This window comes from Somniosus microcephalus, chromosome 22, assembly GCF_052327205.1.
Source record: "Somniosus microcephalus isolate GS21.2 chromosome 22, FLI_Smic_1.0, whole genome shotgun sequence".
Lineage (NCBI taxonomy): Eukaryota > Metazoa > Chordata > Chondrichthyes > Squaliformes > Somniosidae > Somniosus > Somniosus microcephalus.
This window is the reverse complement of record NC_141008.1, coordinates 5,648,188-5,674,314: the sequence shown is the minus strand read 5'-3', so window position 1 is coordinate 5,674,314 and position 26,127 is coordinate 5,648,188. Positions and strand designations below refer to the sequence as shown.

Below are 26,127 nucleotides of genomic sequence, written 5' to 3'. Positions count from 1 at the left end.
GTCCAGAATGAAGGGCCGTAGATAAAGGACTAAATGTAAGAGATTTAGAACAGAAGGCAGGAGAAACTTCCTCACACAGAGAGTTGTGAGACTGTGGAGTTCACTTCCAGGATATTAGTTGAGGAAGAAGCTTCATAGAATGATACAGCACAGAAGGAGGCCATTCGGTCCATCGTGCCTGTGCCGGCTCTTTGAAAGAGCTCTCCAATTAGTCCCACTCCCCTGCCCTTTCCCCACAGCCCTGCGAATTTTTCCTTTTCAAGTATGTATCCAATTCCCTTTTGAAAGTTATTATTGAATCTACTTCCACCACCTACACATTCCAGATCATAATAAAGTGCTGCGTAAAAAAAATTCTCCTGATCTCTCCCTCTGGTTTGTCTCCCAATCACCTTAAATCTTTGTCCTCTGGTTACCAACCCTCCTGCCAGTGGAAACAGTTTCTCCCTATCTACTCTTATCAAAACCTCTCATCATTTTGAACACCTCTATTAAATCTCCCCTTAACCTTTGCTGCTCCAAGGAGAACAACCCCAGCTTCTCCAGTCTCTCCACATAACTGAAGTCCCTCATCCCTGGCACCATTCTGGTAAATCTCTTCTGCACCCTCTCTTATTCAAGATTAGATTGGGTACCAGGTTGAAGGAAAAGCTGATGAAGGGATTTGGGAACAGAGTGTGTAAATGGGTTTGAACTATTTGCTTGTGTGGAGGCCTGGAGGGTAAACACTAACACGGGGGCTGCTTGGGCTGAATGGCCTGTTTCACTTTCTATTTAAGTGTTATAGAAATATAAAGACATAATGTATGACTTTAAAGCAGGGACTGAATTGCATATCTGTGCCCAGTCCAATTACCCCCCACCCTCTAATCCCTGTTCACTTACTTGGTCTCAACTCCCCATGTACCAGGCCATGGACGATCGGCGCGTGTTCCCCAATAATGATTGTGGTACCAACCTACACTTGCTATGTTGGACTGCACTTCACCAGACGTGATAAGGTGCTGGTTCTGCACTGTGCAGAAGGTTTATATTTTCCGCTCTCTATGGTCAATGTGAAGTGCATGTAGAACTGGGAATGTGATTCAGACATTCAGAACCTGTTTTTATTCCCCACATTGGCTATAGGGAATGTTCGGCAGTCATTCTTTGAACAAGAAGCATCAGAAATTGCAAAACTGCTTAAGCCAATGGAAGTTCCATGGTGGATTGTTTGAATATTTTCCCCTTGCCCTGAGCATAGAAACCGGTCATACATTGCACCTTACTTGCACTGAGGACAGTTATCGTGAGGATAACAGATTCTGTGTTGGGGCCGGCTCCTGTATCAAGAGAAGCAGCAAGCTTAACTGAACGTCTTCTGAAAATGAGATCCTGCTACCCGTCAAGCTGTGGAACAGGTGAGAACAACGCAGCTGCTGATTGGAGGATTCAGTGGCACTGACCTACATTGCCTTGATTTTAAAATTCTCATCCTTGTTTTCAAATCCCTCCATGGCCTCACCCCTCCCCAGCCATACAACACTGCGAGATCTCTGCACTCCCCCAATTCTGGCCTCTTGCACATCCCTGATTATAATCACTCCATCACTGGTGGCCGTACCCTCAGCTGCCTAGGCCCCAAGTTCTGGACTTCCCTCCTTAAACCTCTCCGCCTCTCTACGTCTCTCTCCTCCTTTAAGACGCTCCTTAAAAACCTCCCTCTTTGACCAAGTGTTTGGTCACCTGCCCCAGTATCTCCTTATGTGGCTCGGTATTAAATTTTGTTTGATAATTGCTCCTGTGAAGCACCTTGGGGCATTTTACTACGTTAAAGGCACTATATAAATGCAAGTTGATGTTGCTGTAGGGATAATTGAAACATCCCCTCAGGGAATCACCAACAACTGCCATCACTCTCGTAACGTCGGCATTGACTGTCATCTAGACATAAACACAAGGGCTGATTCTCTGACGTTTCACACCACCAGTGTGGGATCTGGAGGAGGGATGGGGAGGATGTTTGCAGCGTCACTGCCCATGATGTGCGTCGTGTGAAGTTCACAGAATCACAGAAACCCCACAGTGCAGATAGAGGCCATTTCGGCCCATCGAGCCTGCACCGACACATACCCCACCCGATCCCTGTAACCCCTACACCAACACATATCCCACCCTATCCCCGTAACCCCACGTATTTAATCCCCCTAACACTAAGGGTCAATTTATCATAGCCAATCAACCTAACCCGCACATCTTTGGACTGTGTGGGAGGAAACCGGAGCACCCGGAGGAAACCCACGCAAACACGGGGAGAATGTGCAAACTCCACACAGACAGTCACCCGAGGCCGGATTCGAACCCGGGTCCCTGGCGCTGTGAGGCAACAGTGCTAACCACTATGCCACCGTGCTGCTTGGGTGGGATGTGGCTGAAGGATACTCCTGTTGAAAAGAGGTGGAAGCTTCATTGCAATATGTAAATCTATGGCACTGACCTTAATGAGAGGCTGCTCAACGTCCTGGTCCTTACGCTGGCAATGGAGCCAATGTTGGCCATGTCCCTATGAAGTAGGTGTTCAGGGTAATTGGTTCTGCTTTAAAAGCATCGAGGCCTAGAAGTTAGTCTTGGGCGGTGGTGCAGACGGGCGATATCAGATCAGCCACACCTTATACCCAGAGCCTGATATTTAATTCCATTGACTGCAGGATAACGGACAGCTGATCTGATACCGCCCGTTTGCAACACCGCCCAAGACTAATTTCTAGGCCCTAGAGTTTAAAAAGGAACAGCATTTCCTTTCTATGGGCTGTTGTATATAAGAGGATGTCTTTGGAGATCCCTTGGGCAGTTTTTGGGTACTCCTCAGATCATGTGTTTGTGCCAAGGGTTTTGGCACTGCCACTGTTATGCTGTGCCGGTGAAATTTGGCCCACAGCTATTCCAATGTGAAAAACTCTCTCTTTATGTTATTTGGAGGAACCAGTGGCGAGTAAGAGAGCGATGGCACCAACTGGGGACTGCCCACACCTGCGGTTACCAGGAAACCTGGGCTTGCCTGGGCTTCTCTGAGAAACTCCGTGACTCACCAGAGAGATTGTGACAGACTTGGGCCACATGCTGGAATCTGATCTCCAGCCAAACTCTACCTCTGGCACAGCACTGCCAGAGGAGGGCAAACACGCACACATCACGGCACAGAGGAGAAAGTGGTGCCATGGAGGGAGTAAGTTGCAGCAACGTGAGAGTTATCATGGATTCAATAGCCAGGGAAATAGATGGGCAATTGTAAGCCAGAGCTGGGAGTCCTGAATGATGTGTTGGTTCACAGGTTGCAGTCATTCACCTGGAGGATAACCTTTCTCTTTTTACAATGCAACATCCGGTTTACATTACATTTATTGTTGTAGTTTCCCCAGTTTTCATGGTGTTTATTAAATGCAAAAATTGCAGTTCAAAAGCTTTTCTTTCCCATGACGACAAACTGCAACCAAACTAATTGGAAAGAGTCACATGAAACCCAAACTTACCAGTCGAGCTCGTTCTTGCTCTGTCTTTTGGCATCAAATAGGTTTCTGTCTTTTTTGACCTGTAAATATCAAACACGGTACATAAATATTTATGTCTGATAACCCCACAGGGTTGCAGTGCGTGGGACAGTGCGTTGGGTTCAGGTTCTCAATGTGCCCCATGTCACTGTGGGCTGGCAATAGGCACAACACGGTGGGGAAATCTGTCCTCAAACTGCTTTTGCGCAGCCATACTGGCTACACCAAAGGAGGGCTGTCCAACTGTCTACTCAGGTACAAGTAACCAGGAGATGTGTTATTATAGTAACCTGACAAAGACACAGCATTGTCTTCATCCCATAAGAACAAAAGAAATAGGAGCAGGAGTAGGTCATATGGCCCCTCAAGCCTCCTCCACCATCCATAACATCAGGGCTGAACATTAATCCCACTTTCCCACCCTATCCCCATATCCCTTGATTCCCTTAGTGCCCAAAAATCTATCAATCCCAGTCTTGAATATCCCAGCTGTCGTGCTGAAGACTTGTGCTCCAGAACTAGCCGCGCCTCTAGCCAGGCTGTTCCAGTACAGCTACAACACTGGCATCTACCCATAAATGTGGAAAACTGCCCAGGTATGTCCTGTCCACAAAAAGTAAGACTAATCCAATTACCGCCCCATCAGTCTACTCTCAATCATCAGCAAAGTGATGGAAGGTGTCATCGACAGTGCTATCAAGGGGTACTTACTCACCAATAACCTGCTCACTGATGCCCAGTTTGGGTTCCGCCAGGACCACTCTGCTCCAGGCCTCATTACAGCCTTGGGCCAAACATGGACAAAGGAGCTGAATTCCAGAGGTGAGGTGAGAGTGACTGCCCTTGACATCAAGGCAGCATTTGACCGAGTCTGGCATCAAGGAGCCCTAGTAAAACTGAAGTCAATGAGAATCGGGGGGGAAAACACTCCACTGGCTGGATTCATACCTAGCACAAGGAAGATGGTTGTGATTGTTGGAGGCCAATCACCCCAGCCCTAGGACATCGCTGCAGTAGTTCCTGAGGGCAGTGTCCTAGGTCCAACCATCTTCAGCTGCTTCGTCAATGACCTTCCCTCCAACATAAGGTCAGAAGTGGCGATGTTCGCTGATGACTGCACAGTGCTCAGTGCCATTTGCAACTCCTCAGATAATGAAGTAGTCCATGCCCGCATGCAACAAGACCTGGATGACATTCAGGCTTGGGCTGATAAGTGGCAGGTAACATTCATGCCACACAAGTGCCAGGCAATGGCTACCTCCTGACTCCCCAAAGCCTTTCCACCATCTACAAGGCACAAGTCAAGAGTGTGATGGAATACTCTCCACTTACCTGGATGAGTCCAACTCCAACAACGCTCAAGAAGCTCGACACCATCCAAGACAAAGCAGCCCGCTTGATTGGCACCCCATCCACCACCTTAAACATTCATTTCCTTCACCACCGGCGCACCGTGGCTGCAGTATGTACCATCTACAAGATGCACTGCAGCAACTTGCCAAGGCTTCTTCGGCACCACCACCCAAACCCGCAACCTCTACCACCTAGAAGGACAAGGGCAGCAGGCGCATGGGAATACCACCACCTCCAATTTCCCCTCCAAGTCCTGCCTTGGAAATATATCGCCGTTCCTTCATCGTCGCTGGGTCAAAATCCTGGAACTCCCTCCCTAACAGCACTGTGGCAGTACCTTCACTACACGGACTGCAGAGGTTCAAGAAGGCAGCTCACCACCACCTTCTCAAGGGCAACTAATGATGGGCAATAAATGCTGGCCTTGCCAGCGACACCCACATCCCATGAACGAATAAAGGAAACAGATTAACGAAAGTTATAGTTGTTGTTTTATTCTTGCTCTGTATAATTTAATCCTACTATAAATCTAAATTAGTATTTTAGCCTGAGCTACATTTTATGTCAGTGTGCTATTTTCTGCTGATTCGAAAAGATCAGGAGTGTAGGGCAGCATCCTGTATTATTGCATCTCCGAATAGTAAAAGCATTTATTGCGTAAAGTCAATGAAAATAAAAATCAGGAGAGATGTAAAACAGGCTGCCAATTTGTTATCACCTAATTTATACTATCGCACAAAGTCAAAATTACTGTCATTTGGTTTATAGGAGGTGTAGATTTGCTTATGAAAAGGGTCTTTTGTGGGGAGCACAAATAAATATCATAATGTAAAAGTAGCCTAAATTCTAATAGAGAGAATGCACAGGTAGAAGCCATAAAACTCTGACTACATAGGGCATCCAATGGAAAATCAGACGGGGTGTATAAGGGGAAACTGATTCACTATCACCAATATTGTGCCCCATTGTAGTTTAATTTCACCCCCATATAATCTACTGTTTCCCTTGACATGCTGACCATTGTATTAAGCTGATAGCATTCCACTGGGGTGGTCTATACTCACGGGTGAGCAACCGGCAGGACCACATCATCAGAGCGGACCTGAAAGAAGTTCAGCATCCACTGGCAGCGCGAGATCTTGGGGGGCTGGTTGACCAAGGACTGGATGTAGTCAGAAAGAGTACTCTGCCTGTTCTCAGTGGCCTTGTGACCCTCCAACCACCTGGGAGCTGTGAAGAGTACATACATGTGTTATAGCGTCACTCTGCACCAGTATATATATAACGAAAATACACGGGCTGGTTCCCTGACTGGTTCATCCTGGAGTGGAGTGGAGTTTGCAGGGAACAATGGTCAGGAAATTATTGTGAATGCTGGCTGAAAATCATTGGGAATTTTGGCCATGAAATCTCAGGGAATGCTTGTTGGGAAATGACAGGAACCATTAACCAGAAAATCGCAGGAAATCAGGGAAAGCGCTGGCCATGACATTGGGAAGAACACTGGGCAGGAAATTGTGGAGCGTGCTGATTGGCAAATCACAAGGAGAATCAGTCAGAAAGTTGGGGCTAGTAGCCTCTGATTTTCTATTAATATAATAGCAAAATACTGCGGATGCTGGAAATCTGAAATAACAACAGAAAATGCTGGGAACACTCAGCAGGTCAGGCAGCATCCATGGAGAGAGAAACAGAGTTAACAGGGTAGATTTTGCCGAACCTGTCAGGAAGGCGGCGGGACTTCCCCTTTCGGGTTTTTGACCCGCCTACTTCGACGTCTGGCCAATCCGCGCGATTTTCCCTTGATTGACCTTGTTGAGCCCGCCCAGCGGGCTCAGCAGGCCAATTAAGGGCCACCCGGCAACAGGTGACGTCACAGACTGAAATTTCATCTGTCAAGAGTTCTTGATGGATGAAATATCAGCGTCTCACAGCTGTTTGAAGCTGTGAAACACTGACACTCTGAGTTCTAAGCTGAGTCATTCTGCACAGACTCAGTTAGAACTCTCACCGGCACTCAAAGCTGAAGGCTGTCACTTTTGACAGGTCGCAGCCGTTCAGCTTTCAGTTCCGGCTGAGTGATGTGCTCCCGATGGCTACAGGAAGAAAGGCTGTTAAGGTAAGTACAGGCAAGTAAAAGTTCTTTACACACTTTAGACACACCAAACACACTTACCTTTACACTCATGCACCCATCACTCACCTGAGCGCCGACATCGCGACCCCTCCAACTCCTTCAATCCGATGGCCCGCCTGCTCTAACCTGGCGTGGTTTGGAGCCGTCGGGAAACCCACACAAAACCCCTCAAAATAGGGATTAGGCTAAAAGCTGCCTGTTAACTACCTGTTAACAGGCAGTTAATTGGCACTAATCCCTTCCCGTCTGGTTTCGGCGGGTCCCAGTGTGGGGCGGGTACCCGCCGCCCCTGAAACTTACGTGGGGCGGGGTTTTGGGCGGAATGGTGTCAGGACCCCCAAAGTCGGGATTTCCCCCCTCCCCCACATGCCTGAAACCCTGCCTGACGGCTCCCCGAAAATCTAGCCCAACGTTTCAGCTCTGGGACCCTTCGTCACTCTCTCCACGGATGCTGCCTGGCCTGCTGAGTGTTTCCAGTGTTTTCTGTTGTTATTTCTGATTTTCTATTAACTGAAATAGACAGAAAATCAGCAGATGCCAGCCAGCAATTCCTGACCAGCATGTCCTGTTAATTCCACTCCACACTGGCAACACCCACACAAAGAATCAGCCCTGCAGGTTCCTATCTCAAACTGATTTATGTTCTTTACCTTATCTAAACCCTAACGTGCAACACCTTAGAAACACACTTTTACATGACGATAATGTTAATATTGAAGAAAAAAATGACTCATTATGTTAGAATATAAGAACGTAAGAAATAGGAGCAGGGGTCGGCCATTCGGTCCCTCGAGCCTGCTCCGGCATTCAATAAGATCATGGCTGAACTTCAACCTCAACTCCATTTTCCTGCCCGATCCCCATATCCCTTGGGGTAGAGAATTGCAAAGATTCACCACCCTCTGAGTGAAGAAATTTCTCCTCATCTCAGTCCTAACTGGCTGACCCCTTATCGTGAGGCTGTGATCCTGTGGGGGAGAGAGCGGGAATATGGTATTGAGATAGAGGATCAGCCATGATCATATTGAATGGCGGAGCAGGCTCGAAGGACCGAATGGCCTCCTCCTGCTCCTGTTTTTCTATGTTCTATGTTTTCTATCCCCAGTTCTAGACTCTCCAGCCGAGGGAAACAGCCTCTCAGCATTTACCTTGTCAAGCCTTCTAAAAATGTTATACTTTTAAATGAGATCACCTCTCATTCTTCTAAATTCCAGGGAATGTAGGCCTAGTCTACTCAATCTCTCCTCATAGGACAGCCCTCTCATTCCAAGAATCAATCTAGTGAACCTTTGTTACACCCCCTCTAAGACAAGTATATCCTTCCTTAGATAAGGAGACCAAAACTGTGCCCAGTACTCCAGGTGTGGTCTCACCAAGGCCCTGTACAATTGTAGCAAGACTTCCTTACTCTTATACTCCAACCCCCTTGCAATAAAGGCCAACATAGCAGTTGCCTTCCTAATTGCTGGCTGTACCTACATATTAGCCCAGAAATTTGGGTCTCCATGGGTGAGTACGCACGGGGTACTCACCCGTAAGCCCAATGGAAGTGCCGGTTTCCTGCATGCACTGCACATGTGCGGGAAACCGGCACTTCCGTTCCCCTGAAAGAAGGGGTTAAGAGGTGGAACGCGTGCGCCGGAGAGGCAGCACGTGCGCATCGAACTTACGTTTTTTTTCCAGGTTTCTCCGGGAAGGTAAGTCTCCAGAAGTTAGACCTGTAAAAAGCAGTCGCAAGGCCTGCTTTTAACAAGTTAAGTGGCGAATTAATTAAAATTAAAACATTTTTTCCACAGGTTTATTATTTTTAAATACTTTAGAGAAAGGGAAGTTTATTTTTAGTCCTGTTAGAAAATGTAATTAATTTTTTCAAAAATTTAAATTATTGTTTAAAATAGTTATTTCATGTAATTTATAGTTTATTTTAAAAATGTGATTTAAAAAAAAAATTATTTGAGGTTTTAGTGATGTTTTGGGGCTTATAGTATTTATAGATTTGACAGCTCTTCCTGTCAAACTTATGAATGAAGCATTCCCTGCTACCATTGGCTCTCCATGGCCCACGTGATCCCAGGGGACGCTTCGAACTAACTGCGCCCCTGGGATACGCAAGCACTGCGCGCCGGCAGTTGGAGGAGGCCCAGGATCGCAATTCCACGGGGGCTCACAGCTCAACGGCCGGCACGCTAGCTAAGTGCAGGTCGGGGGGCTTGCACCCATGGGAAGCCCCCGACCCGAATTTCTGGGCCATTAACTGTAAAGTCTGTGGGTTGTATAGCGAAGTAATACACAGACTACAAGAGTAACTTAAACAGGACTTTACTATTCGAAGGTCAGGGCGAATCTGCCCAATAAATTCTGCCACAGCACTTATATACCGGTGTGGTCACCACCGGTATTACAGTATACATCAGCCAACATAAAGTAGTGCAACACCTAAAATAGTTCTCTTAAAGGTGGACGGTTACATACAATAGTTCTCTTAAAGGTAGAACGGTTACATACACTACATTAACTTTCTGTGATACATGTACAAGGGCCCCCAAATCCCTCTGAACACCAACATTAACTATGCTGATATATTATCCCCAATCCCATGAGCCCTAATCTTATGTAACAACCTCTTTTGTGTCACCTTATCAAATGCCTTCTGAAAGAATAGATGAGAATTATGACCCAGTGCACTGTTAGTAAGTAAAACATTTCTTGTACATAAGAACATAAGAAATAAGAGCAGGAGTCAACCATGTGGTCCTTTGAGCCTGCTCCACCATTCAATAAGATCATGGCTGACCTTCGACCTCATCTCCACCTCCCCGCCCGATCCCCATATCCCTTATAATATCAGATTTTAATTTCCACTGCCCCAAGCTGGACTACTGCCATCCTCCCTTCTGCTAAGCCAGACTTGATAGCCAGAATGACACCAGTGGGAAGAAAACTATTGAGTGTAACAGAAGCTTAGGGGCAAAATCCTAAATGGGAAAATGGTATATATATAAATAAAATGAATAATATAATCCGTTAACCTTTATCTCAAGGGGCTGGAATACAAGGGGTGGAAGTGATGCTCCAGCTGTTCAGAGCTCTGGTTAGAGCCCACCTCAAGTACGGGGTTCAGTTCTGGGCCCCGGATCTCAGGAAGGACACATTGGCCTTGGAGGAGGTGCAGCACAGATTCAACAGAATGATACCGGGACTAAAAAGGATTAAATGATGAGGGCGGGTTGTGTAGACTAGGCTTGTATTCCCTTGCGTAAAGAAGACTAAGGGGTGACCTAATTGAGGTGTTCAAGATGGTCAAAGGAGTGGATCGGTTCGATAGAGAGAATCTATTTCCCCTGGTGGGAGAGGTCAGAAGAAGGGGGAATAATCTTGAGATTAGAGCCCGGCCGTTCAGGGGCGATGTCAGGAAGCACTTCTTCACACAAAGGCTGGTGGAAATCTGGAACTCTTTCCCTTAAAAAGCTGATGAGGCTGGGGGTCAATTGAAAATTTCAGAACAGAGATTGATAGATTTTTGTTAGGCATTAAGCGATATGGAACCCAGGCAGGTAAATGGAGTTAAGATACAGATAAGCCATGATCTAATTGAATGGCAGAACAGGCTCGTGGGGCTGAATGGCCTCCTCCCATTCCTATGTTAAGCATGTGATAAGACTCTCATGTATGTCAGTCATGGAATGTTAAATTGACAGTGTTTAAACTTACATATCAGCTTGTTAGCATTTCCTAAGAAAAAGTAGTTTTTTTTACTAGAATTGAAGCTCAGCGCAAGGAAATCCAGCAGCCTGGGGAGCTTTAACAAACAACTAAAGGATACAAAGAAAGCAGAGAAAGTAGTGAAGTGCAAAAAGGGAGTATGAAAAAAACGTGCAAGAGATATCAAAGCTAACAGCAGAAGCTTTTATAAATACATTAAAAGACAAAGAGTGGTAAGGGGGAATGTGGGCCCATTAAAGACAGATGCAGGCGTGACTATAATGGATAATAAGGAAATGGCAGACCTGTTAAATGAATATTTTGTACCTATTTTCACAGTGGAGGAAGAGGGCAAAATACCAGTGGTACAAGGGAACCTAAAGTATGTCAAGGAACTTAGTGGATTTAATATGAGTTTAAAAATGGTAATGGGAAAAATAATGGGACTTAAGATAGAAAAATCCCCAGGATCTGATGATTTTCACCCCAGGGTATTAAAAGAAACAGGTGGGGAAATTTCAGATGCATTAGTCATAATTTTCCAAAGCTCTCTAGATTCAGGAACTGTGCCTTTGGATTGGAAAATTGGAAATGTCACTCCATTATTTAAGAAGGGCGGGAAAATCTAGAAATCCACAGACCTGTCAGTTTACCATCAATTGTGGAGAAGTTACTGGAATCTATCATCAGGGACAGAGTGACTGAGCACTTGGGCAAGTATCAGCTGATCAAAAAGAGCCAGCGTGGATTTCGGAAGGGTATTTCTTGTCTGACTAATCTAGCTGAATTTTTGAGGAGGTGATTAACATAGTGGACAGGGGAGTGTCTATGGATATTGTCTATATGGACTTCCAGAAGGCATTTGATAAGGTTCTTCACAAGAGATTATTAGCAAAAATGAGAGTGCACAGAATTGGAGGTAACTGTTGCCTCACAGCGCCAGGGACCCGGGTTCGAATCCGGCCTCAGGTGACTGTCTGTGTGGAGTTTGCACATTCTCCCCGTGTTTGCGTGGGTTTCCTCCGGGTGCTCCGGTTTCCTCCCACAGTCCAAAGATGTGCGGGTTAGGTTGATTGGCTATGATAAATTGACCCTTAGTGTTAGGGGGATTAAATACGTGGGGTTACGGGGATAGGGTGGGATATGTGTTGGTGTAGGGGTTACGGGGATCGGGTGGGATATGTGTCGGTGCAGGCTCGATGGGCCGAAATGGCCTCTATCTGCACTGTGGGGTTTCTGTGATTCTGTGATTCTGTGATTGGTTGGTCATTGGTTGGAGATAGAAGCCAGAGAGTAGGGATAAAGGGAATGTTCTCTGATTGATGGGTGTCCCTAGGGATCTGTACCGGAACCTCAGCTTTTCACCATATATATCAATGACCTGGATGGAGGAACCTAGAGTTGTATATCCAAGTTTGCAGATGACAGGAAGTTAGGAGGCACAGTAAGTTGTGCAGATGGGAGCAGAAAGTTGCAAAGGAACATTGACAGATTATTTGAGTGGGCAAAACTGTGGCAGATGGAGTTCAATGTGGGGAAGTGTGAGGTCATCCATTTTGGATCCAAGAAAGACAAACAGGAATATTTTCTTAATGGGGTGAGACTAGGAGCAGTGGAGGAGCAAAAGGATTCAGGTGTCCAGGTACACACATCACTAAGAGCTAGGTCACAGGTACAAAAAGTAATCAAAAAGGCTAATGGAATGTTGGCCTTTACCCCAAGAGGGCTGGGATACAAAGGAAGTTATAATTCCGATGATCAGACCTCAGCTGGAGAACTGTGTTCAGTTCTGGGCACCAAACAACAACAACAACTTGTATTTATATAGTGCCTTTAACGTAGTAAAACGTCCCAAGGTGCTGCACAGGAGTATTTTAAATCAAAAAATTTGACACCGGTCCACATCAGGATAAATCAGGGCCGGTGACCAAAAGCTTGGTCAAAGAGATAGGTTGTAAGGAGCGTCTTAAAGGGGGAGAGAGAGGTAGCGAGGCAGAGAGGTTTAGGCAGGGAATTCCAGAGCTTAGGGCCTCGGCAACAGAAGGCACGGCCGCCAAATGTTCAGCGATTATAATCAGGGATGCTCAAGAGCGCAGAATTAGAGGAGCGCAGATAACTCGGGGGGTGGGGGGAGGTTGTGGGGCTGAAGGAGATTACAGAAATAGGAAGGGATTTGAAAACAAGGATGAGAATTTTGAAATTGAGGCGCTGCTTAACCGGGAGCCAATGAAGGTCATCGAGCACAGGGGACCTCAGGAAAGATATACTGGCCTTGGAGGGGGTGCAGCACAGACTCACCAGAACGATACCGGGGCTTAAAGACAGCAGGTTGCATAAACTAGGCTTGTATTCCCTTGAGTTTAGGAGATTGAGGGGTGGTCTGATCAAGGTCTCATTGAGAAATTATTTCTTCTGGTGGGGGAAGTTCAGAACAAGGGGGCATAACTTTAAAATTAGAGCCAAGTCGTTCAGGGGTGATGTCAGGAAGCATTTCTTCACACAAAGGGTAGTGGAAATCTAGAACTCTCTACCCCCAAAAGGCTGTGGATACTGGGGGTCAGTTGAAATTTTCAAAACTGAGATCGATAATTTTTTAGTAGGTAAGGAAATAAAGGATATGGAGTAAAGTTGGGTAACTGGAGTTGAGGGACAGGTCAGCCATGATCTGATTGAACAGGCTCAAGGGGCTGAATGGCCTCCTCCTGTTCCTGTGTAACAGGATCGAGGGGCTGAATGGCCTCCTCCTGTTCCTGTGTAACAGGATCGAGGGGCTGAATGGCCTCCTCCTGTTCCTAGATGCTGGAAATCTGAAACAAAAACAGAATATTGTGGCGACACGCCACCACTGGACATAATCCGCTCACGGTGGCACGGACAGTTTAAGCAGACGCCCCCAGCCGGGGGCCCTTTCCTCCAGCAACTTGTTTCCCGCAGGGACAGGCTGCCGGGAGCACTTCCTGTCTGGGGAGTATTTAAGTGGATGCGCGGGCTTTTCCAGTTCCTCTTTGCCATGAGGTAGAATAAAAGCAGTTGTGTTTTACTAGCTCTGGTCTCGACTCCCACGTTTGCCGCGGTATCCCAACACTGGTGACCCCGATGCTCAGGATGAATCCTAAGCTAGCATGGCGGATACAAACGCAGCCACGGTTAAACTACCGGACTTTTGGGAGAACCTGGCCGAAGCCTGGTTTGTTCAAGCTGAGTCCAGATTCTGGCTGAAACACATTACAGTCGACGCCACAAAGTACGACTACCTCGTCTCCTCTCTCACCTACGCCACAGTCCCCATGGTTTGGGCAGCGCTGCAGGATCCACCACCAGAAGGCAAGTACGAACATCTGAAGGCTGCGCTCCTTAAAAAATTTCAAACGTCCTCTTACCAGCGCAACTGCCAACTCCTTGACCTCCCCGGCCTTGGTGACGCTTCACCCTCGGATGTGCTTTCCCACATGCTGTCCCTCTCGGACGACAAAAACACCGGCGCCCTCTTTCGCACGCTTTTCATTCGGCAGCTCCCCGCCAGCATCCGCCCGCTCATTGTGGAGTCTGGCTCCACGGACCTGAATGACATAGCCGAAAAGGCCGACCGGCTGCTCTCTGCACAGTCCGCTCACGACGTCGTGCCCGACCTCACGGCAACGACCACGCGGTCTTCCCGGCACAATAGGCCCGACCGCCCTACCACTCCGGGTCACTGCTACTACCACACCCGTTTTGGCACTAGGGCCCAACGCTGCACGCCACCGTGTACTTTCAAACCCCCCCCCCGCACCGGCCCCCGCGATGGCCGCGGGGCAAAAGGGGCCTCTACTGTACGTCACCGACGACAGAACCAACCGCCGATTTCTGTGCGACACAGGGGCCCAGCACAGCATCACCCCCGCCTCCGCCCTCGAAATCCAACGCGGCACACGGGGTATCACGCTGGCCGCAGCCAATGGCTCTGACATCCGCACATATGGCACCCGCATGGTCACGCTCGACCTCGCGGGCCACCGCTACCGCTGGGAGTTCCTCACAGCCAAGGTCCTCTGCCCACTCATCGGCGCCGACTTCCTACGCGCCCACGGCCTCCTTGTCAACATCCCGAGGCAACGCCTCGTCGACATCAACATTATGGCCCCCATCCCCGGCGCATTCACCCCGGCCCGTTCGGCCGGCCTGACGACCTACTGCCTCGCCAGAGCCACTGACGACTACTCGGCACTCCTAGCCGAGTTTCCCGCCCTCACTAACCCGACCTTTTCGGCCAAAGCCGGCAAACACGGTGTGGAGCACTATATCCCCACCACCGGCCCCCCAGTTTCTGCCCACGCCCGCAGACTCAACCCGGCCAAGCTGGAAATCGTGCGGGCCGAGTTCACCACCATGGAACAACTCGGCATCATCCGCCGCTCCAGCAGCCCTTGGGCCTCGCCCCTCCACATCGCCCCCAAGCCCGGCGGAGGCTGGTGCCCTTGCGGGGACTACCGCCGCCTCAACAACGCCACCACCCCCGACCGATACCCGGTGCCACACATCCAGGACTTCTCGGCCCGACTGGCCGGACGAACCGTCTTTTCCAAAGTCGACCTGGTGCGCGGTTACCACCAAGTCCCCGTACACCCCTCGGACATCCCCAAAACGGCTGTCATCACCCCATTCGGCCTGTTCGAGTTCCTGAGGATGCCCTTCGGCCTCAAGAATGCAGCACAGGCTTTCCAGCGCCTTATGGACTCAGTCCTCCGGGACCTGAACTTCCTATTCGTCTATCTAGACGACATTCTTGTGGCCAGCTCCTCCAAACAGGAACACCTCAAACACCTTCGCACCCTGTTCGGGCGCCTAGCCCAACGCGGGCTCATCCTCAGCCCGGCGAAGTGCCAATTCGGCCTAACCGAGATCGATTTTCTCGGTCACCACATCACCCCTGCTGGGGCCGTCCCCCTGCCCAACAAGGTGCAGGCCGTCCAGCAATTCCCCCACCCCACAACCATCAAGGGCCTCCAGGAGTTCCTCGGGATGGTGAACTTCTACAACAGGTTCATCCCCAGAGCTGCAGCCCTCATGAAGCCCCTATACGACTCCCTCCGAGGTAAATCCGGCAAGATGGACGTAGACTGGACCACTGACACGTCAGCCGCCTTCGATGCCACCAAAAACGCGCTCGCCGACGCCACCCTGCTCGCGCACCCGAGGGCCGATGCCTGGGTCGCGCTCAACACCGACGCCTCCGACCACGCGGTCGGCGCCGTGTTCGAGCAGTGGGTCAATGGCGCGTGGCAGCCACTTGCCTTCTACAGCCGCCAACTGCGCCCCCCGGAGGTCAAATACACCACTTTCGACCGCGAGCTTCTCGCGCTCCACCTGTCGGTCCGCCATTTCAGGTTCCTCCTGGAAGGCCGCCCCTTCACCGCGTACGTGGACCACAAGCCGCTCACATACGCGATGGCCAAGCACACCGAACCCTGGTCCGCTAGGCAGCAACGCCAGCTCGCGGCCGTGTCCGAGTTTTCTACGGACATCCAGCACGTCTCCGGTAGAGACAACGTTGTCGCCGACTGCCTTTCCCGTCCCGCCATCTGCGCGAATCACCTCGCGGTCGACTACACGCAACTAGCAGCGGCCCAGCTCACGGACCCAGACCTCCTCTCGGCGGCTACCAGCCTGCCAGGGCTACGCCTAGCCAAGGTCGCGCATGGGCCCGAAGCCACGGCAGTCACTTGTGACGTCTCACTCGGCCAACCCAGGCCGGTCGTCCCTGCAACCTGGCGCCGCCGCATCTTCGACGCGCTCCACGGGCTCTCCCACCCGAGTTCCCGCGCATCCGTCAAACTCCTCTCCCAGCGCTTCGTCTGGCGCGGCCTCAGCAGAGATGTTCGGACTTGGGCCACCTCCTGCCTCGCCTGCCAACGGGCTAAGGTACAGCTGCACACAAAAGCACCCCTGGGAGACTTCGAGGTACCCAGCCGCCGCTTCAACCACGTACACGTCGACATCGTCGGTCCTCTGCCGCCATCGCAAGGCCAAACTTATCTCCTCACGATGGTCGACCACTACACACGCTGGCCTGAGGCAGTGCCGCTGACCTCCACCACCACAGCCGACATCGCCAGGGCGTTCGTTAACACCTGGGTTGCGAGGTTCGGCGTACCGGCCGACATAACCTCCGACAGAGGCGCCCAGTTCAGCTCCGAACTCTGGACGGCCACAGCACGCAACCTCGGGGTGACGCTCCACCGCACCATGGCGTACCACCCACAGGCCAACGGACTTTGTGAACGCTTCCACAGGTCGCTCAAGGCCTCACTCCGCGCTGGCCTGCAGGACAGTACCTGGACTGACCGCCTACCGTGAGTGCTACTAGGCCTACGCACCGCGGTCAAGGAAGACCTCCAGTCCTCGGCAGCGGAGTTAGTCTATGGACAACCGCTGCGCGTCCCAGGCGAATTCCTTCCGGAGGCTACCACGCCTTGGTCGGCCGAACAGCAGCGGCTCAACTCTTTCTCTTCCGCTCAGCAGTTCGCCCCACTGCGAGGCGAGGTCAGAGAGCTTGGACCTGTGGGAGAGCAGCAGCGCGACCGGCGGCACTTAAAACCGGCGGGTTCAGCAGAGGCGAGGTCAGAGAGCTTGGACCTGTGGGAGAGCAGCAGCGCGACCGGCGGCACTTAAAACTGGTGGGTTCAGCAGAGGCGAGGTCAGAGAGCTTGGACCTGTGGGAGAGCAGCAGCGCGACCGGCGGCACTTAAAACCGGCGGGTTCAGCAGAGGCGAGGTCAGAGAGCTTGGACCTGTGGGAGAGCAGCAGCGCGACCGGCGGCACTTAAAACCGGCGGGTTCAGCAGAGGCGAGGTCAGAGAGCTTGGACCTGTGGGAGAGCAGCAGCGCGACCGGCGGCACTTAAAACCGGCGGGTTCAGCAGAGGCGAGGTCAGAGAGCTTGGACCTGTGGGAGAGCAGCAGCGCTACCGGCGGCACTTAAAACCGGCGGGTTCAGCAGAGGCGAGGTCAGAGAGCTTGGACCTGTGGGAGAGCAGCAGCGCGACCGGCGGCACTTAAAACCGGCGGGTTCAGCAGAGGCGTACCACATCAACAGCAGAGGAGAGAGGTAAAAAGTAATCAGAGTGTGACGTCACCAGGGAGCAGGTAAGTGATTGGTTGGTAGGTATTTCTCTTTTTTAAACTTAAACTCTGTAGTTTATAGTTACTAGGGTCTTTTCTGGTGTAGCAGGGACTGTTGGTAGACTATACAAGCGCCTTAGAGATATTTTTAATTGGTGATAGTAAATTAATTTAAATTAAGTAAAGGGAAGGTCATGCCAGGTGAGCCCAGCCCCGTGATATGCTCCTCTTGCTCTATGTGGGAATTCAGGGACACTGCCGGTGCCCCTGATGACCACGTGTGCCAGAGATGCATCCATCTGCAGCTACTAGCAAACCGCATTGAGGCGCTGGAGCTGCGGGTGGATGGGTTGTTGAGCATTCACGATGCTGAGAGGTTCGTGGATAACACGTTTAGTGAGTTGGTCACACCGCAGGGAAGGGCTGCACAGGAAGATAGGAAATGGGTGACCACCAGGAGGAGCAATAGAAGCAGGCAGGTAGTGCAGGAGACCCCTGTGACCATTCCCCTCTCAAACAGGTATGCCGCTTTGGATACTGTTGAGGGGGATGTCTCACCAGGGGAAGGCAGCAGCAGCCAACTTCCTGGCACTGGGGGTGCTCCTGCTGCCCAGGAAGGGGGGAAAAAGAGTGGGAGAGCAATAGTGGTAGGGGATTCTATAGTAAGGGGAACAGATAGGCGTTTCTGTGGCCGTAGACGTGAATCCAGGATGGTTTGTTGCCTCCCTGGTGCCAGGGTCAAGGATATCACTGAGCGGCTGCAGGGCATTCTGGAGGGGGAGGGTGAACAGCCAGAGGTCGTGGTCCACATTGGTACCAACGACATAGGTAAAAAGAGGGATGAGGTCCTGCAGCAAGAATTTAGGGAGCTAGGTGAAGGATTAAAGAGCAGGACCTCAAAGGTTGTAATCTCTGGATTACTCCCGGTGCCACGTGCTAGTGAGTATAGGAATGGGAAGATAGAACAGATGAATGCGTGGCTAAAGGGATGGTGCAGGAGGGAGGGCTTTAGTTTCCTGGATCACTGGGTCTGCTTCTGGGAAAGGTGGGACTTGTACAAGTCGGACGGTTTACACCTGAACCAGAGGGGAACCAATATCCTTGCGGGGAGGTTTGCTAGCACTGCTGGGGGGGGTTTAAACTAACTTGGCAGGGGGATGGGGTACAGAGTGGAGCTATAGCAGGGGGTGATTTACAGCCAAATACAGAGAAAAAAACAAGGCAGAGCAAATATGCGAAGGCAAAAGGGAATATGGCAGGGCTGGAAGGCATTTATTTTAATGCAAGGAGTCTTGCAAATAAGGTGGACGAACTGAAGTTGTTGTTGAACACATGGGAGTACGATATTGTTGCTATCACGGAGACATGGTTGAGGGAGGGTCAGGACTGGCAGCTCAATATTCCGGGGTATAGAATCTTCAGGCGAGACAGAGGGGGGTGTAAAAGGGGAGGGGGTGTTGCAATATTAATTAAGGAGTCAATTACTGCTGTAAGGAGGGATGATATATTAGCGGGTTCCTCTAATGAGGCCATATGGGTAGAACTTAAAAACAAAAAGGGGGCAAGCACTTTGCTGGGAGTGTACTATAGGCCGCCAAACAGTCAGGGGGAGATAGAGGAACAGATATGTAGGCAAATCTCAGAAAAGTGCGAAAATAATAGGGTAATAATAGTGGGGGATTTCAACTTCCCCAATATAAATTGGGATAGTCAGAGTGTGAAAGGCTTAGAGGGTGCAGAATTCTTAAAGTGCATCCAGGAGAGCTTTTTGAGCCAACATGTAGAAAGTCCTACAAGAGAGGGGGCGATACTGGACCTAATTCTGGGGAATGTAGCCGGGCAAGTGGTGGAAGTGTCAGTAGGAGAGCATTTTGGCGATAGTGACCATAATTCGGTGAGATTTAAGGTGGTCATGGAAAAAGACAAAGACGGCCCGGAAATAAGGGTTCTAAATTGGGGGAAGGCCGATTTTAATATGATAAGGCAGGATCTGGCCAAAGTGGACTGGGAGCAGCTACTTATAGGAAAATCCACATCAAGACAGTGGGAGACTTTCAGAAGGGAAATAGAGAGAGTACAACGCCAAAATGTTCCTGTAAAGGTCAAGGGTGGGACCAACAAGCAAAGGGAACCTTGGATGACAAGGGATATACAAAAATGCATTAGAAATAAAAGGGGGGCTTTTGGCAGTTACAAAAGACTAAAGACGGAAGAAGCCCTAGAGGAGTATAAAAAGTGCAGGGGCATACTTAAAAAAGAAATTAGGAGGGCGAGGAGGGGCCATGAAATAACACTGGCGAGCAAAATAAAGGAAAATCCTAAGATGTTGTATAAGTATATTAAGGGCAAGAGGATAACCAGGGAAAGGGTAGGGCCCATTAGGGACCAAAGTGGCAATCTGTGTGTAGAGCCAGATGATGTAGGCGGGGTTTTAAATGAATTTTTTGCATCTGTGTTCACTATGGAGAGAGACGATGCAGACATAGAAATCGGGCAAGGGGACTGTGACATACTTGAACATATTAGCATCGAGAGGGAGGAGGTGCTAGCGGTTTTAACAGGCCAAAAAGTGGATAAATCCCCAGGCCCGGACGAGATGTATCCCAGGCTGCTGTGGGAGGCAAAGGAGGAGATTGCAGGGGCTCTGACACAAATTTTCAGAACCTCTTTGGCCACAGGGGATGTACCAGAGGACTGGAGAACAGCTAATGTAGTACCACTATACAAGAAGGGTAGCAGGGATAAACCAGGGAATTACAGGCCAGTGAGCCTAACATCTGTGGTAGGGAAATTATTGGAAAACATTCTGAGGGACAAAATTAATCTCCACTTGGAGAGGCAAGGATTAATCGGGGATAGTCAGCATGGCTTTGTCAAGGGTAAATCATGTCTGACAAATCTGATTGAATTTTTCGAGGGGGTGACTAGGGGGGTGGATGAGGGAAATGCTGTGGATGTGGTTTACATGGACTTCAGTAAAGCTTTTGACAAAGTCCCGCATAGGAGACTGGTCAAGAAGGTAAGAGCCCATGGGATCCAGGGTGCCTTGGCGCGTTGGATCCTAAACTGGCTGAGTGGCAGGAGGCAGAGGGTGATGGTCGAAGGATGCTTTTGTGACTGGAAGCCTGTGTCCAGTGGGGTACCTCAGGGATCGGTGCTGGGTCCCTTGTTGTTTGTGATCTACATAAATGATTTGGATGAGAATGTAAAAGGTATGATCAGTAAGTTCGCAGATGACACGAAAATTGGTGGGGTGGTAAATTGCGAGGAGGAAAGCCTCAGGCTACAGGACGATATAAACGGGTTGGTCAGATGGGCGGAAAAGTGGCAAATGGAATTTAACCCTGAAAAGTGCGAGGTGATGCATTTTGGACGGACAAATAAGGCAAGGGAATACACAATGAGTGGTAGGACCCTAGGAAGTACAGAGGGTCAGAGGGACCTTGGTGTACATGTACATAGATCTCTGAAGGCAGCGGAACAGGTAGATAAGGTGGTTAAAAAGGCATATGGGATACTTGCCTTCATTAGCCGAGGCATAGAATATAAGAGCAGGGAGGTTATGATGGAGCTGTACAAAACGCTGGTGAGGCCACAGCTGGAGTACTGTGTGCAGTTCTGGTCGCCTCACTATAGGAAGGATGTGATTGCTTTGGAGAGGGTGCAGAGAAGATTCACCAGGATGTTACCTGGGATGGAGCGCCTCAGCTATGAAGAAAGACTAAACAGGCTGGGGTTGTTTTCCTTGGAGCAAAGAAGGCTGAGGGGGGACCTGATTGAGGTGTACAAAATGATGAGGGGCATAGATAGGGTAGATAAAGAGGAACTTTTCCCCTTAGTAGGGGGGTCAATAACAAGGGGGCATAGATTCAGGGTAAGGGGCAGGAGATTTAGAGGGGATTTGAGGAGGAACTTTTTCACCCAGAGGGTGGTTGGAATCTGGAACTCACTGCCTGAAAGGGTGGTAGAGGCAGGAACCCTCACAACATTCAAGAAGCATTTGGATGAGCACTTGAAATGCCATTGCATACAAGCCTATGGACCAAATGCTGGAAAATGGGATTAGACAGGACAGGGGTGGATGGGCGGCGCGGACACGATGGGCCGAAGGGCCTCTTTCTGTGCTGTAAAACTCTATGACTCTATGACTCTATGACTTCCGGTCAACCGACACGGCGAACTCGCACCTCACGTCCCGCCAAATTTACAGCAGGCGCGCTTCGTCTTCGTGCGACACGACGCGCACCGCGGGCCCCTGCGACCCCCGTACGACGGACCGTATGAGGTACTACAAACCGGGGACAAGGTCCTCAAGCTGCGACTCGGCGACAGGGTTGACACAGTCTCCATCGACCGGCTCAAACCAGCACACACAGAACCAGGGGAACAGGTCCCCGTGGCCCGGCCTCCAACTAGAGGCCGTCCCGCCAGCAAGCCAGCACAGCCGGCGGCGAACCGCCCGGCCCCACCAACTAGACCGGCGACCACTCAGAGCCGCTGCGGCAGAACCATCAGACCACCGTCACGACTCGTCCACTCCTCCTAAGCGGATCCTGGGGGGAGCTCTGTGGCGACACGCCACCACTGGACCTAATCCGCTCACGGCGGCACGGACAGTTTAAGCAGACGCCCCCAGCCGGGGGCCCTTTCCTCCAGCAACTTGTTTCCCGCAGGGACAGGCTGCCGGGAGCACTTCCTGTCTGGGGAGTATTTAAGTGGATGCGCGGGCTTTTCCAGTTCCTCTTTGCCATGAGGTAGAATAAAAGCAGTTGTGATTTACTAGCTCTGGTCTCGACTCCCACGTTTGCCGCGGTATCCCAACAATATACTGGAAATGCACAGAAGTCAGACACAGCATCTACGGAGAGTTGACGCTTGGAGTCTGTTGATGTTTGAGAGGGGGGTCCCCGATACCTTCATAGCTGCCAGGGTGGTCTGCACCCCCAGTGTCGACTGGCCTTTGTCTTCCACCACACTGATGGGCCACTGTTTTCATGTTTTGCCAGGTTTCCACGCTCCCCCTCTCCAACTTAGCTAACTTGCTGTAACTATTCAGCCATTCTCTGGGTCTTTTACTCTAATTTTTCTCACCAGGCCTCCCTTTGTCTCATGTTATTATCAAGGTTGCCAGTTAACTATCTCCTGTTTTCCACCAAACACTTGACAATTGAAATAAAAACAGAAAATGCTGGAAATACTCAGCGGGTCAGGCAGCATCTGTGGAGAGAGAAACAGAGTTAACGTTTCAGGTTGATGACCCTTGTGTGTTTGGGTTGTTTTCTTCCCCTTCCCCTTTCCCTCGCTCTCTTCCTTCTTATTGGCTTGTCCTTGCTCTCTGCAGGTACTGAGCCTGACCGGTTGAGCGTTTCCAGCATTCTCTGGTATTGTTAAAGGCTGTTAGTGTCAGCTGACAGGCAAGACCAGAATCTATTGCAGCCAATCAAATTGGTTGGTTGAGCAAATGTGCAGGTTGTCAGAACCAATCAGTCAGATGTTACTTTCTTCACTGCTGGCTGTACACAACTTCAGACAGAAAGATTCCAAGATGCGTTGATGGTTTATGAGAGTGCTTTTATTAAATTTTCCTCACAGGCTCCTGTGTTACGAGAAGGTTTATTATCTTCAAGGCTGGTTGCAGCTACTTTTCTTGAGATAGGTCCCTTGGTGTGAAGGCATTATTTGGGCATTCCTTGCGTATAGGAGATTGAGGGCTGATCTTATTGAGGTGTAATTGAGAAGCGATTTCCTCTAGTGGGGGAATCCAGAACAAGGTGGTGTAATCTTAAAATTAGAGCCAGGCTATTTAGGGGTGAAGTCACTCACAGGTTAGTCAGGATGCGGAAATAAAATAGACAGTGCGGTTGGAGTCTTGATAAGTTTACTACAGTGGACCATTGTGAAGGTTGATGCCAGGTTGTAGTGCCTGATTATCTATGTGTTCTTAAAAGTCTTGCATATGACACACATTTCCTGCCTTCAAATGAATGCCACCTCCAGTGGATATATTGGTTGTCAGCTTCCAAAATTCCATTGATTCTAGAACATTGGAAGGTAGCAAATGTAACCCCACTATTTAAGAAAGGAGGGAGAGAGAAAACGATGAACTACAGACCAGTTAGTCTGACATTAGTAGTAGGGAAAATGCTAGAATCTATTATTAAGGACGTGGTAACAGGACAATTAGAAAATAATAACAGGATTGGGCAGAGTCAACACGGATTTATGAAAGGGGAATCGTGTTTGACAAATCTGTTAGAATTTTTTGAGGTTGTAACTAGCAGAATAGATAGGGGGGAACCAGTGGATGTGGTGTAGTTGGATTTTCAGAAGGCATTCGATAAGGTGCCACACAAGAGGTTATTAAACAAAATTGGTTGAGGGATAAATATTGGCCAGGACACCGGGGATAACCGCCCCTGCTCGTCTTCAAATCGTGCCATGGGATCTTTTACGTCCACCCGAGAGCAGATGTAGCCTCAGTTTAATGTCTCATCTGAAAGACGGCACCTCTGACAGTACGGCACTCCCTCAGCACTGCACTGGAGTGTCAGCCTAGATTTTTGTCAATTCTCTGGAGTGGAACTTGAACCCACAACCTTCTGAGTCAGAGGCGAGGGTGCTGCCCACTGAGCCACAGCTGACAACATCAGCTAACATGGGCGCCAGGAAGGGAAGTTGGGTGGTCAACAGTTTGGTGGTAATAGAGTCGCGGGAGCAGGAGGTAGTGTCATGCTCAGAGAGGGCATGAGGGGAGATCAGAGAGAAACTAGAGAGAGATACGAGTTCAGGGCTATGGCAGGTGGCATCCTTGGGAGAAGACTGGCCTGGCAGGCTAGGGCAAGGGAGGGAAGCGGCAGAGCCAGCTGATCAGATGGTCTCAATTTTAGTGACAAAGAAGTCCATGAGCTCCTCGCACTTGTTGTTGGAGGTGAGGGGGGAGGAGGCAGGGGGAGAGGGGTTTAAGGTGATGGTTGATCCTGGAGAAGAGAAGCTGGGGGGTATCCTTGCATTCCAGGATGATCCTGGAGTAGTGAGCTTAAGGTACAAAGCTCGTCATTTCTTTTTTCAGATACAAGGGTTGTCCTTAAGTTGTCAGATTTTTGGGGGTGGTGTCAGTTATTTTTAGCCAAGCAGGGGAATCCAGCAAGGGGCCCGTCGGTCAAATCTAAACAACCAGCAACTTTTTCCCAGCACCCGACGCCCATGCTGGGGGTTTCCTGGTGTGCCCATGCACAAAGCCAATTTCAACATTCAACTGAGCTTTAGCCCTAGCTCTCCTCCAGCTCGATCTCTCGTTCTATGGCAGTGTTGCAGAGAATGCAGCAAACCACGATGATCCAGGATACATGCACGACTTGTACTGCGAGACACCCCGAGTCCTGTGCATACACCACAAATGCTAACCCAGCGTGATTGGCAGAGGCATGGGCCTCATTGTATCAGGTCGTCGGTCGCTGTGTCTGGACACAGCAGAGAGGTCATAAGACAAGGCAGCAGCAGATATCCTTGATCCACCAGGAGTCAGCCCGTCACTGTGGGTGGGTCACCAAGAGTGGCCGTCTGGAACTGCTGTCAAATGAAGACATCAAGAACACTGCCTGGAGATTTGGCCTTAACTGGCCTGATATGGTGCCAAGCCGGACATTGGTGGAGTCCCAGTCCTTATGCTTCCTGTTAGGGGCCTCTCTTTCACACTACCTCCCTTAAAGAATATAAGCCTTTGAAGGAACCATCCCTCAATAAGGTCAAGGAAAGTCCTCTAGTGCTGATGGTTTCATCCTTGCCCTCTTCCTGCAATGAGATGTCTCGCCTTCCTGGCATCCAAAAGTGCTTCCTGTTCATCCTCTTCCTCCAAATAAGCAAGATACGATGGACTCCTCTATCCTGGTGAGAACGATAATTGACTCCACGCACTCCTCAAATTCTCAAAAAAACGACTCAACATTACTGGACTCTAGCGCTGCAGATTCCTTCACCAATTATCAGTAACAATGGCAACAAGCAAAACACTCTAGTATTTTCACTACTTAACATCTGCCCCTTTCAATGTGGTTGCCAATGAAATGCAACGTTAACACCAACTTTATATGAGGGCGAGCTGCAGCTGAACTGCGACAAGCAAAAGTAGAGGATAAGCCCATCATTAGATCTCTATTGTCATCTAATTCAAGCAAGAGTACCTCTTTCTGGCAGCTTGACCCATACCCCCAGAGGAACAAGCCTGGAAGCTGGGAGACAGCACCAGCTCAGGGGAGACCTGGTGTAATGGGGGTGCCCACTCATTGACCCTCTGCATTGCACCTCAAAAA

The 26,127-nt window shown here is 49.8% G+C and overlaps 1 protein-coding gene across 1 annotated transcript in view; it reads right to left on the bottom strand.

Moving 5' to 3' along the window:
* LOC147102007 (neutrophil cytosol factor 1-like) overlaps positions 1-26,127 on the bottom strand; it is a 267,921-nt gene that overhangs the window by 150,720 nt on the left and 91,074 nt on the right. The window contains exons 5-6 of the mRNA XM_085964139.1: positions 5,945-6,110; positions 3,510-3,568 (exon numbers count right to left, since the gene is read on the bottom strand). Of these exons, the coding sequence (XP_085820265.1) occupies positions 3,510-3,568; positions 5,945-6,110 (225 nt within the window). The remainder of the gene's footprint in view (positions 1-3,509; positions 3,569-5,944; positions 6,111-26,127) is intronic.